Here is a 13,794-nt window from a genome sequence, read left to right on the forward strand (position 1 = left end):
TCAATTCACAGCAACATTTAAAGATGTCACATGTTTTAAACGCAGTTCAAAAATAGATGCTCCAGTACAGTCCCACGGTTGTGTGCTGTGCGCCAGATTGCTGTCCACCTGTAATGCACCAGACCAGCTAGAACTGAACCACGGGTTCCTGGAGAGCTGCCTCTGTGCTCCTCGCTGGCTCCGCGGCTCAGTGGCTTTATTTCTTCTGCGGCTTTAAACACGCACACCATGATCCCACTATAAACTTTGTTCTTCCATTTATTTCTGCAAAATCGCTCTTTTGCACACTTGACGCTGTTGTCCATTCCATTCCTTGTCAACTTTGTGCTCAGTCTCACTGGCTTAAATTCCATCCGTGGCTTGCTGGCTTTATTTTTTCCAAGGCTTTAAACAGTCATTTTTACACCGTGATCACTTTTAACTTTGTGTTCGTCCATTTATTTCTGCAAAATCGCTCTTTTGTGCACTTTCTGCATGCAGAATGAGGTGGCCACTTTAATTAATTAATTGTACAGGTGTACAAATTATATACACCTGTGGATCATTTAAAAAAAAAAAAAAACATATTTCTTGCGCAGCTTACAAGTCACCATGATGCAACTTTTAACTTTGTGTTATGTCTTCAAAATCGGACTTTTGCGCGCTTCTCCTTCTGTGTTGCCACACACCTCTGCGCTGCTTTTAGCTGCTTCACTGGAGTTATATCTTCTGCTGCTTTAAACAGTCATCCAAGTTTTAACTTTGTGTTCGTCCAATATTGACTGAAAAGTCACTCTTTTGTGAGCTGGCGTTCTGCCTAAATGCTCCTTTGGAGCGTGATGAGTCACTGCCTCAGTACGCAGTGTGCACACACAGCGGAGCTCATATGATCCAATAACAAGATATTAAATCAACCATAGACATACGTTTACAGCTAGGAACTGTTTTATCAAGCTATAAAAAAAACATTAAAAATAGTTACCTTAAGCTGTTTCAAAATACATTCCATATGGAGCAGGAAAGAGAGGGGGAAAAAAAGCATCCAGATGAAACAGTTCTCTGTGATTCCAGAAGCGATTAGAGGTGTTTTCAGCATCCAATGTTTGGCAGAAAATGATTAATCTGCTACAAAATAATTATTTCATATACAGCATCCAGTGCACAGAGCAGGTGGAATTGTGTGCAGCAAAATGGCAGCTGCTCCAAAAATAGCCTCTCGGGTCCTGCGTAGTTACCAGGCGAACGGATAATGGGCTTTTAGCAGACTCGTAAGCACCTCTAAGCCGTCGCAGTAACTCGTACACAAACTGCGCCACGCTGTTGTTGCTAAATTTTGAACATCTTGAAATTAGCGCCACGCTCAGAGAGGAGCCTTGTTAACTGAAGATAATGCCTCTCAGAGCCACGAAACTCCCACGATAGTTGAAGAAACCGTCTCGTAGCAAAGAAAACATGCTGCGTGGCTCCTTATTCATCCTTCATTATTCGGTGGGACCCAGGCTTTAGTAAGTGCAATAAAGCAAGTTGCAGCCTTTCCTGCTATGTTTCTAGGACTCCTGTTCCTGTAGAAGATAAGACTTTATTGATCTCACAGGGGAGAAATTCACATGTTACGTCAGCTCTTTAATAACACACAAGATGAGTGCGAGTGGAGGAAAATGTGCATCAAACAGCGTGTGCAAAGGTAAACAATAATAATAATAATAATACATTTAATAAAGCAAAACTATACCTGCAGTACTGCAATGGAAAGTTTAATAATACTTTATTAAAACTTGTATTTTATTTAACTTAAAGTGGATATTTTTATTCTACTGCTATTAGCAAAAATACATGATTTGCGACATAAAGGTGTTGGTAAATGATTAATGGTGGGTTTTTTTCAGCTGTGTGTGTTGTGATTATGAAAGAGATGGTGTTAGTTGAGTTGGTGTGTCCAGCGAGATGTCTATGGTGTGAAGAGTATTGAAGATGTGGATGCAGAACTGAGCCATTCTTGGAAAACACTGATATGGATGACATCCTCAGGTGCTGCTCAGTGGTGGAGTGGACTCAACAGTATGCACAGCCCTTCTTAACAAAGCTCTGAACCAGGATCAAGTTATTGCAGTTCACATAGACAATGGCTTCATGAGGAAGCAGGAGAGTCAGAGTGTGGAGGAAGCCCTCACAAAGTTGGGCATCAAACTCAAAGGTAGGACAAAGAACTGAACTCAAACGCTTTGCATTATATTTGTTCATTAAAAGCACTGTGGAAACAGCAGTACAGGGGTAGGCTGAAAAGTTCTAAGGCTCACCAAGAAGGAGAAATGCCATTTCAATAAAACGTGGCATGCATTAAGTTCAACTCTTCTGATGACTAACTGTGTTATTTTCTTCCAGGTTGTGAGGTAGTTTGTGGTTCATAGCCAAGTTTGAAAGTTCGTGGTAGAGGGAAACGGCAAAAATGGACAAAATCTGGCATTGCGGTGTGATTAAGTACCTGCATAATAAGGGGTTAAAGCCCGAGGACATTCATGTGGATATGGTTGCTACATTAGGGGATGAAGCTCCCTCCATACCTACAGTGCAGAAGTGGGCAGCTGAATTCAAGAGGGGCAGAGAGAGCCTTGAAGATGACCCAAGGTCTGGGCGGCCTGCAACAGCCACAACCCAGAAAAACATTGACCTTGTTCATGAAATGGTGATGGACGAGAGACGATCGACGATTAATCAGCTAGCAGATGCTGTGGGAATATCCCGTGAGAGAATTGAACACATTCTGCATGAAGAACTTGGAATGTCAAAGGTGTCAGCTCGGTGGGTGCCACGTCTTCTGATGCCTGATCAGAAACGCACCAGGCTAGTCATGTCAAAGGCAAACTTGGCGCAATTTGAAGAGGATCCAGCCAATTGCATGGGACGTTTTCTTACCCAGGATGAGTGTTGGGTTCACCACTTTGAACCAGAGACAAAGAAACAATCAGTGCAGTGGAAACACCAAAGGTCACCACCTCCAAAGAAGACCAAGGTCGTTTCGTCTGCGGGGAAGGTCATGGTTTCAGTTTTCTGGGATGCCAAGGGCATTGTGTTCGTGGACTATCTTGAAAAGGGACAAACCATAAATGGACAGTACTATTCTCACTTACTGAGACAGTTATGCTAGGCTATCAAAAAGAAGCGACCAGGAAAGCTGACGAAAGGGGTGCTGTTCCATCAAGACAATGCCCCAGCTCACAAGTCAACAGTGGCCATGGCCACTATCCACGAGTGTGGATTCGAACTGGTAGATCACCCACCATACTCCCCTGACTTGGCACCCTCGGACTTTCATCTGTTCCCAAACCTGAAAAAAAAACTTGGCTGGGAAGCACTATCGGAGCAGTGATGAGGTGATGGCTGCCGTTGAGGACTATTTTGACTCTCAAGATGAAAGCTTCTATGCCAGGGGAATCGAAGCACTCAAGCACCGCTGAAAGAAGTGTGTGGAGTTACAGGGAGACTACCGTATTTTCCGGACTATAAGTCGCACTTTTTTACATGTTTTGGCCGGGGGTGCGACCTATACTCCGGTGCGACTTATAAATGAAAAATATACCGGTAGGATCTCAATTAATTTACTGTAACAAAACAATTTTACGTGACAGAGTCGATCTATGTTTTAAAATGGCCACCCGAAAAGGAAATGCAATGCATCATGGGCACTGTAGTATGACGGCCATCCTATAGTTCACGCTGGTCGCGATAACCAATCAGAGAACAGAACTTTGGATGCGTATTCCTCACCTCACTCAGCGTGTGAAGCTGACGAACACGGTGCTTGCTGTTATTCCGGCATGGCGAACAGAACAGCTTCAACCCTTGGATATCAATGTGAGCAGAGTGTTTAAGTTGACGCTGAGAGCTGCGTGGGAGCATTGGGTGAGCGACGGCGGAGGATTAGCGTGTGCACTTGGAAGGAGCTGGCGTCGATGATTGTGAAAAGCGTTTGAAGCAGACGAACATGGTGTTTATTCCGGGACGGCTAACAAGACAGCTTCAACCCTTGGATATCAGTGTGAGCAGAGTGTTTAAGTTGACGCTGAGAGCTGCGTGGGAGCACTGGGTGAGCGACGGCGGAGGATTAGCGTGTGCAGTTGGAAGGAGCTGGCGTCGATGATTGTGAAAAGCGTTTGAAGCAGACGAACATGGTGTTTATTCCGGGACGGCTAACAAGACAGCTTCAACCCTTGGATATCAGTGTGAGCAGAGTTGACGCTGAGAGCTGCATGGGAGCACTGAGCGACGGCGGAGGATTAGCGTCTGCACTTGGAAGGAGCTGGATCGACACCGCTGGGTGGTCATGAGCTGCGCAGGTAGGCGCTGCATGGTTCGGCTCGCAATGTGGTCCGCAAAATACAAACATATCCGTAGGTAAAATGCAGCTCACGAGAGGGCACTCGAGGCTTGTGTGACTGTTCCTGCGACTTCTGACTACCATAGAAAAATAAAAATTTTAACGTTACTGATAACATAACAAGACAACGGAGAAGGCCCGAAAAAATGCCACCAAAAAGAAAATCATACTCTGCAGATTACAAGTTGCGACTGGTGAAATATGCATCCGAAAACGGTAGCCGTCACAATATTATCATCTGAACTTTTCATGTTAACATACCTGTATGTCCATGGGACTTATAGTCCAGTGGACCTTATTTATGGTTTATTTTTCTTTATAATGGATAAAGTGGCTGGTGCGACTTATACTCCGGTGCGACTTATTTATGGTTTATTTTTCTTTATAATGGATAAAGTGGCTGGTGCGACTTATACTCCGGTGCGACTTATAGTCCGGAAAATACGGTATGTAGAAAAAATAACCCTGAATTTGTTCAATTCGACAACTGCATCATAGTCAGCCTTAGAACTTTTCAGCCTACCCTCGTATGTGCCTGTTTTTCTTTACTACATCTGAACATTTACATGTTCCAACCTTGGGTGTTTAACATTTTAACAAAGGTTCCTGGTTATTTGTATTTATTTATTTTGAACAAGGTTTAGTTGTGTTTTTTTTTTTGTTTTTTTTCCCCAACGCAATAACAGAACACCATAAAATGTAACCCCACTCACAGTAACATTGAGGAAATCACCTCCCCATAAGAAAATAAAAACCATGATAATAAAAAAGACAGTTCTAATAAACAAAATGCAATACAATAAATTATTAGGGACCCAAGGTGACATACTCTATCTGGAACACAAACAAGCGTTGAAGTACATAGAAGAGAGGAGCAGTAATTGATGAACCAAAGGGTCATCTCTTTGTTACAAATATGAATACTTATGATCATTCATTCACAAAATGATCTGAGCTTAAGCTATCAATATGATTTAAAAAAGGTTTTTACTGATAAGGCAGCCCATCGGTTGTCCCCCTAACAGTATACTTTATCCTCTCCAGTTTAATACAAATACAGCATATCTCTTATCCACTGCACTGAGTAAAAGCTAGAGGGTTAGTCTTTCCACCTCATCAGAGTTTGTCTTCTGGCTACAAATGTGGTGAAAGCCAGACAACTTGTCTGTGGTTTTTCAAAATTAGGTTTTGTGTCACCACAGTGAATACAGCTGGGGAGGCAGATAATTCTAGGTCTCTACCTATAATTTTAGAGTACCAAATATTAGAAGCCAACAATTCCTGGTTATATTTTGATGGAGATTAATCTTGCAGTGTAGTATAGGCTCTGGTGGGGGGGGTTCGTGTACATTTCTCTTTGAGAGTCAAAACTTGCATTTTCACCTTACATATGATGAGGACATTCAAAAAAGCTTGGTTAAGATTTTCATCCGTGGTACGTTTTTTCTGCAGCACGATTTATGCCATCACAGCATGGCTAATGGGTCGAAATTCAAGAATTCAGGTTTGACAGAATAGCTAACAAGAAGACAGTATCAGAATGAAAAAAATCACCTTTATCTATCATGTTTAGACATGGCATACACATTTGCTACATGATTTAATGTCATTAACAGCATTTTCTGAAGATGTGGACTCACAATCAGTTTCCTACTGTATACATTGGAGTTTTAGTACAAAAGCTCAAAAAAAGAGGGCAGCACTAGTTGTTAGAGTCCCTTCTTGTTATGAAATCAAATAAAAGTACAATTCTTGATTTAGATGAGATCACTGTGTCCATACACTAATGACATAAACATAATCTATTTCTGTTGTAGGCTACTAGTGAAATATGCTTGGGTTCGATAGGCCTACACACCAGACATCCAGGAAATCACTTCTTGGCCACTTAGGCCATTGTGAATCCTAAGAAGGCCTTTACAGATGCATAAAGGTCAGAACAGACTGTGATGATGTAGATAAGATCATCTGTTATTACTCTGGAAACTTATCTATCAGCTCTACTTTGTAATAGCACATACAATAGCTTAGAGAAAGGTGACAAGGTCACTTCACTTTCAAAACAAAGAGAAGAAAATGGCTTCTTCCTAAAAAATAGAATGGCTTAAGGTTACAAGATGTGGGTCACTTTAAGAACAATAGATGGCAGCGTGGTCTTGGATATGCTTGGCTCTAGGGAAATGGATGGGGAACTTAGGACTTACATGCATGTATTAGACATAGACCAACTTCATGTCTCCTGGGGCCATGTGGAGGACATTTTGGCAGCCATTTTGAAATAATGCAAATGAGGCAAAATTGAAAAGGGTTAAAATGGTGTCAGTGAACTTCCAGATAACAACACCCTGTACCTTAGTAGCAAAATCAAGTTTCAGTATCAATTATTCCATGAATTAGAACTAATCAGCTGATTTCGTAAATACCGTTTTTTGGGGGTAGGGGAAACTTTGGGTCACATTAACCCCCTCAATGACCCTGCAGTATACTGAAAATAAAAATTGAAAGTGTTTTTATTAAAAGGACCCCATAAGGATGTTTTTCACAAAAGCTGCTTATTTTTGTATACAAATAGTATCTAGGGAGGCTTGCAATCTTTTAGTGGCTTTCAAACTGAAAGTGATTTTTTTTTTTTTTTTTTTTTTTTTTTTGTCAGCAAAATTAGGGGGGAAAAAAATCTTTGTCAAAATATTCTCTACATGACATCTAAACATGGTGCAAATGTATATGCTATATCTAAACATGACAGGTAAAGGTAATTTATTTACTATGCCACTGTCATCTTGTTAGTTATTCCGTAAGATATAAATTCTAGAATTCTGGCCAAATAGCACTGAACCATAATTGAAAATTGGGCGCTTCAGAAAAAACGTACCACAGACAAAAATCTTAACCAAGCTTTTTTTGAATGTCCTCATCATAGGTAAGGTGAAAATGCAAGTTTTGGCTCTCAAAGAGAAATGTACACAAAAACCCCCCAGAGCCAGGACTAGTGATGAAAGTTTTCTGGAATTCTGTTTTTTTTGGGGGGGGGGGGGGGGGGGGGTGTTGGAAATTTCAGGCAAAATCAATCATTGATTGAAGAAAAATGTCAGTTGTTGCTGTCGGCCATTTTGATGTTTACTGGATCTGTCAGCCGATCACAAGGATTGGGACAAAGCAGTGTATCCTATTGGTTGGTTGTGTCATGTGACTAGTGGCGAAACTTTCCGGATTATTTTTGGTTTCCTGGTGTGCCTCAGATTTAGTCTGTGGTCTGATCTCTTGATGTTCGTATTTGTAAAATCGTTTACAAACGTCTCTGAGACACCACAGTGGATATTGTTAGTCCAATCCGGTTCTTATTGTAATGCTGTCTCTCACAAAGTACAAAGTCAAACTATTTCTCAGTTTTATATTTATTCAAAGCCACCATGAAAAACAGGCCTGGGTCCCCAGAGATTTGTCCTACACAGGGGCTCCATCTTGTGAGAGACCCCGAGCTAAGCCAACAAGTGGTTTTTATAAAAGACAATGTAGGTGGTACAGTGGGTAGGTTTTAGTCTCACAAACCTAATCTTACTGGCTCCCCACAGACAAAGGGAAGCCCTCGCTATATCTGACGCCTGTGCATGCGTGACACGTAACTCTGTGTGAGACTTTGAACCAGTTAAAACCAGGTTCCAGGCACTTTTGAACAGATAACAAAAGCAAATAATTTTCTAATGTCAGATAATAAAATGAAGACAACACATATTATCTAACAATATTATGTCTCATGTTTTAACGTCCGGATCTGAGACTGAAGGATAAATATTAGCTGCTGCCTTTCATCCACACAGCAACAAATGAAAGGCGCTGTTACAGATGTTATTGTGAACTCTGCGCTGTGCTGAAACTACAAGCAACAAGGACCAAAATGGTGACCCAACGTTTTTTTTTTTTAAATCATTGTTTATACAGAAAAGCTAACATTCCCTGTAAGTGTTTGATTTTCATATCATGTTTCAAAATCTGTCTTTGGGAAGAATTTACTTCAAATTGTCTCTTTGCAAACTCTAGCTTGCTAAATCTGCGTGTTCTGGTTCTTCTGTTACATGGGCGTGAAATGTCCAACTGGAGGAAAATATGATTAACATTTAACATGCTCTAAAAGTCAGAAATTAATTGAAAAACCTGTGCCATTTTGCACAACACGTGTCAGTATCCCAGAAATGCTGACATCATCAATGGACAGATTTGCCATTTATAGGAGTGAATAAGAATCTAATTTAAATCCAAATCTGTGTTCCTGAGAACTAAAAGTTGTATTGGTGACTAACCCCAATTTCAATTCTCCTTTGTACCCCTTTCCCTACCCCTACCCCTTTAAAACGAGGGTTAAGGCGAAGGGGTATGCCTCTAGCCCTATGAATTGAGACACCCCTCCGCCTTAGGAGAAAAAAAAAAACTTGCTGTGTCAAACTGCCGTCTTCACTGTTTGTTAACATGGCAACCGAAATACATGTTGCAGTAGCCTGTTTGCTCTTATTTTCTCGCTTTTCTTTGTAAATGCAAAGAAATAGAAGAAGTCGCAGATTTCTTCGACACATCGCAATCATGTCATGTTAATTAATGTAATTAATTTGTAATTTATAATAATAATAATTATTAATAGTATTAATAATTAATTGGTAATTAATGTTAATAATACTAATAATAATTAATTGATAATAGTAATAATTAATATAGTTTAATCATTGATTGATAATTAATTAATTAGTAATTAAAATGAACACTTGAAATATATCGGTCTGTGTGCAATGAATTATTCAAGTTTCACTTTTTGAATGGAATTACTGAAATAAATCAACTTTTTCAGATTCAAGATTCAGATTCAATTTATTATTATTATACCCTTGGGTAAAATTAGTTTACAGTGAGTGAGTCATCTCGTTTGGTAAACACACATCAAAACACAGAACAAGACAAAGCAACAACAGTGCTAAAAAGCTGAAAGAACTACAAGGACGGCCCTGAAGTAGAATATTCTTCAGAATGACAATATACGCAACATGCATCCAGCAGCATGCACGTTGCTGTCATAGGCAATTGTCTGTAAAGTTTTTTTGGCAAGTTAAAACTTTCTAAACAGCGTAATTTGTAATCAAAGCCGCTTCATTTGTGCGGCCCTTTCGGCGCCATGTTTATTTCTGTGGAGACAGCGGTAAGCTCCTCCTACTCCTCCAAACGGAGTATGCATCCAGATCACTCCAAAAGGAGGGGTTTGTAGCCTTCCGCCTTCCCCTCCGCCTCACTCCAAAAAGAGAATTGAGACATCCCCCTGTCTCTCGTAGGTGCAGCTTTACTTTTATCATCATGTTTTATTTTAAGACACTATTAGTTGTTCAAAAAGCACAAATTGCTGAAGTCAAATGTTTAGGTAAATGTAGAGACAGAACAGTAAAAGTCCAATGTGATTTTTATGGAATAGTAATAACACTGTATTCTAATCCATGTGACAGACTGCGTATTATAGTTGTGTCAGCTTGTCAATATGGGAAAATACAGTTTTTATGACTAAAATGAGTCAGAAAATGGGACTGAGAAATAGCTTTCATTTGGCTTATTAATTGCATGTAGTATTTCCCCCAGACATCACACTAACTGCGTCAGTCCCAACTTCATGAAAAACGTATTTATTTTTCAAGGGCCACTTTCATCATTGATAAGAGTTGTGACAAAACAGTGGCTTTAATAAAGGCTAATTTATATAGAGATGGTATTCATTTTTAAACTCATTTGTGACAGAAGAGTGGGGTGAATAAAAAGTGTGACAGGTCTGCCTTGAAGAGGTGCACGCTGGAACGGTGTACATAGAGCACACTCTCAGGCAAGGAGCGGGCCACTTGATGTCCGTTCTTTGCCTTGGGTAAACCATATCAGAGTTTTGGGTTGAAATTTCTGACGATGGCAGAGGGTGCAGATTTGTTCTGACCAGCCCTGCTCTCTGTTCACACAGAGCAGCAGCCAGCGTGACAGAGCTAAAAGCTGCTTCCTTTTGATATTTGTCTCATTATTATTTTTTTGTAGAGGAGTTCATCTAAATCAAACCATGAGTTGGCTAATTATTCCCAGACTTACAAACACACACACTCTTGAAAAAAATATTGGCAAATTTGCCGGTCGATCATGTGTGAGTGGTTGTAAAAAGTATTCTGAGCCCTGCTCTAAAGTATTTCACAGTGTTACAGACTCACTCCACTGCACAAATGGTTTGACAGCCTGATACTCAGTGCTGTCATTAATCATTTCCCTCCCAACTCTTCTGTACTTTGCTGCCCTTTAAACCTTCTGGTAAGACCGTAGTCTCTTGATACCAGATACTATAAACTTTGCCGCTAACCTTGCCCACTCTTGAGGCCAACTGTTAATTACTTTTCCAGTTGACAGTTTGTAATCCGACCTCCCCCTGAGGTCAGGGTAAGCACGAGTGTCATGTGTCTATAGGTGTCAGAAAAGGGTGATTGATGGGGAGTAACATATACACTGGAGACAGTCCCTGCCCTAGGGGATCAAGGACAGAAAGGTTTTCCCCACATGCCCATACATTTACTTTAACTCAATTACAGAGCAAGTAACTAGGAGTTGGGAGATCTGACCCCAACCCAAGAAACGGACCAGTAAATAGGAGTTGGACATGGTCGGAAAAATTGCCGGGCAAGTAAATAGGAGTTGGAAGCAATATCCAGCAAGTAAGTGCAAACTTGACACATTATTTACATGCACTGCAAGAAATGGGACCACCCCCAACTCCTATTTACTTGCACTGCCAAAAACAAGACCACGCCTAACCACACCCCACTATAATTCAGTGATACAAGACTCCACCCTATTAGCCACACCCTACTATTATACACCTAACTCCTATTTAGTCTCTAAAGGTTACAGACCTGGGAGCAAGACACTAGTCACACAAAATTTTGCCTGGGAGGAAAAGGAGCCTGGTGTTGGTTTTTAAAAACAATCATATCAATCATGACGTGAGATATGCTTTCTTCTTTAGTTCTTGCAGAAATGCATTTCCAGGATTTGATTTAGTGCCATCCCTCTATGCAAACAAATGCTATGATTGTAAAAATGATGTGGAATTCTTTTTTTTTTTTCTTCTTCTTCTTAACACGTATCATCTTGGGAACACAGAATGAACTGCAAGTAATGTCAGACAGTATAGGTCCTGTGTAAGTTGTCACTGCCCACTGTAAGAGCACCAGGCAGCACTGAGCTTTTGCAAGGAGAACCCTTCAGTAGTGCAAGTTAAAACGTGATGAGACATTGTATGTTTTAAGCTGTAAAATGCAAATGTGGACACAATGCAGCAAAGGTTTTTCTGTGGCTAACTGCATGAGTCAGATGCATGTGTACTAGTACAGCCTCACCAATATGGATTTCTGGGAGGGATGTTGATACTGACACTGATGTTAGGGAGCAAAAAAACAAAAATTAAACAAAAATTACAATGATTACTAGCGCGTTGCTCGTGAGGATCCATGGGCTCTAGATTGATCCAAAATACATATGCAAACAGAAAATGTCAGCTCTTCCCAGTTTCTCCGTGATCAAAGCCATATACACACACACACACACACACACACACACACACACACACACACACACAGAGGCAACTTGGCTTTCAATATATAGATTGCTATGTATCTATTTTGCAATTTTCACTTGTTCCTGTAATTTCATTGCAACAAAGCAAAACACCTGAAGCTATCACAACTTGCATTGCAACGTTTTAGAAAAGCTGCCACATCATCATAATCTACCAAGACATTGCAGCAGCTTATAAAAATTAGAAGTAGAAAAAAAATAATAGTAAACTGTACATACCATGCAGAAAAGGTGAATGGTTTTTATTCGCTTGTACATTTGAACATCAAAACTCATTGATTGAAGTGGACTCAAACAAATGACATAGAAGTCCAAGCTTTTTAACCCATAGACTCCCAGAGACTTCATATGTCCAAACCCTGATTTGTAATTGACAGCTGAAAACAACCAAATTGTGTTGCAATGTGCTATAAGGCAGTTTGTCATGACATCTGTGAATACTAACATTTTTACATGACTTATTCAATCAGTGATAATAAATGTTAGGCCAACATGCAAAAGAAGATGGAACTGTTTGATATTTATTTTCTTCATTCTCTTTCACCCTGTACTTAATTTCCAGTTATTTAGTTGTTGAAGAGTCAATTTTATTAATGTTATGGTCTTTGGTGTGTTTGTTTTTTCTTGGTTCTTCTCTAAAATACTGTTCGCTCTCTCTTTCCCTCCCTCCAGTGGTGAATGCAGCACACACCTTCTACAACGGAACAACAACCCTTCCTATCTCTGATGAGGACCGAACACCTCGGAAGCGCATCAGCAAGACATTGAATATGACCACCAACCCTGAGGAGAAACGAAAAATCATCGGAGACACATTTGTTAAGGTTAGAACTTGCTTTATTGTGACCAGGTTTTACTTTTCTTGAATGCACATTGTTGCTTTTGTGCAACGGCAAACATCTTGATTTGCTCGCCATCTGTGGAATCGTACACTTTTGCATGTGCAAATATTGGAACTATTTTTTCATGTACATTACATTTGTTGCATTGTCTTTTCAGGTATCTAATAGACCGCACAAATCTCACATTTCCTTTAATCTTGTTTTTGTGCTCCTTGGTTAATTAAATGCGGTGTCTAATTTTTTATGTTGTGTCACAGGTAGCAAATGAAGTTATAGGAGAGATGAATCTGAAGCCAGAGGAGGTTTTCCTGGCTCAGGGCACCTTGAGGCCCGATCTCATTGAGAGCGCATCTCATCTTGTCAGCGGAAAAGCGGAGGTCATAAAAACACACCACAATGACACAGAGCTGATTCGCAAGCTCAGAGATGAGGTAAGTCAGTCCCTTCAGCTGCTCCCTTGTTTCGGTGTCGGCACAGCAGATAGAGGTGGAACTGCATGTTCATTTGGCACAAGCTTTACGCCAGATGCCCTTCCTGATGCAACTCCATATTACATGGGTAACTGTACTGTACAGATATTAATACCGCCACATAAACAAACTTCATCTCATTTCCACACACAACTGCTGCTTCACACTGTGGCCACAATAGTTGTTGCACAAGCAGATGCCACTGTTAGGCCATATGTTTTGTCTGTATACATTATCAACCCAAGAAACTGGTTCTTCTCCATTTGAACTATTAGGTGCAGCAGATGAAGAACTCATGTCACAATTGTACAGCATGTCATGTTGAAAAAACATTTTTTTTAAAATGTGTAGCATGTCTTAAAATCAGTTCATTAGTCACAAAAAACAGTTATTACATTTGGTGGACATACTCACAGGTGTATTTGGAGAGTCAATGATCAACAGCACACTGAAGGTCATTAACACCCCCCCCCCCTCCCCAACCTAAATACTGGAT

The 13,794-nt window shown here is 40.3% G+C and overlaps 1 protein-coding gene across 1 annotated transcript in view; it reads left to right on the forward strand.

The window, feature by feature from the left end:
- The window catches only part of gmps (guanine monophosphate synthase), a 77,150-nt gene that overhangs the window by 38,244 nt on the left and 25,112 nt on the right, over positions 1-13,794 (forward strand). Inside the window, exons 7-9 of the mRNA XM_034168096.1 lie at positions 2,008-2,173; positions 12,659-12,810; positions 13,086-13,259. Coding sequence (XP_034023987.1) covers positions 2,008-2,173; positions 12,659-12,810; positions 13,086-13,259 — 492 coding nt within the window. The remainder of the gene's footprint in view (positions 1-2,007; positions 2,174-12,658; positions 12,811-13,085; positions 13,260-13,794) is intronic.

Source organism: Thalassophryne amazonica, chromosome 4, assembly GCF_902500255.1.
Source record: "Thalassophryne amazonica chromosome 4, fThaAma1.1, whole genome shotgun sequence".
In the NCBI taxonomy this organism is placed as follows: domain Eukaryota; kingdom Metazoa; phylum Chordata; class Actinopteri; order Batrachoidiformes; family Batrachoididae; genus Thalassophryne; species Thalassophryne amazonica.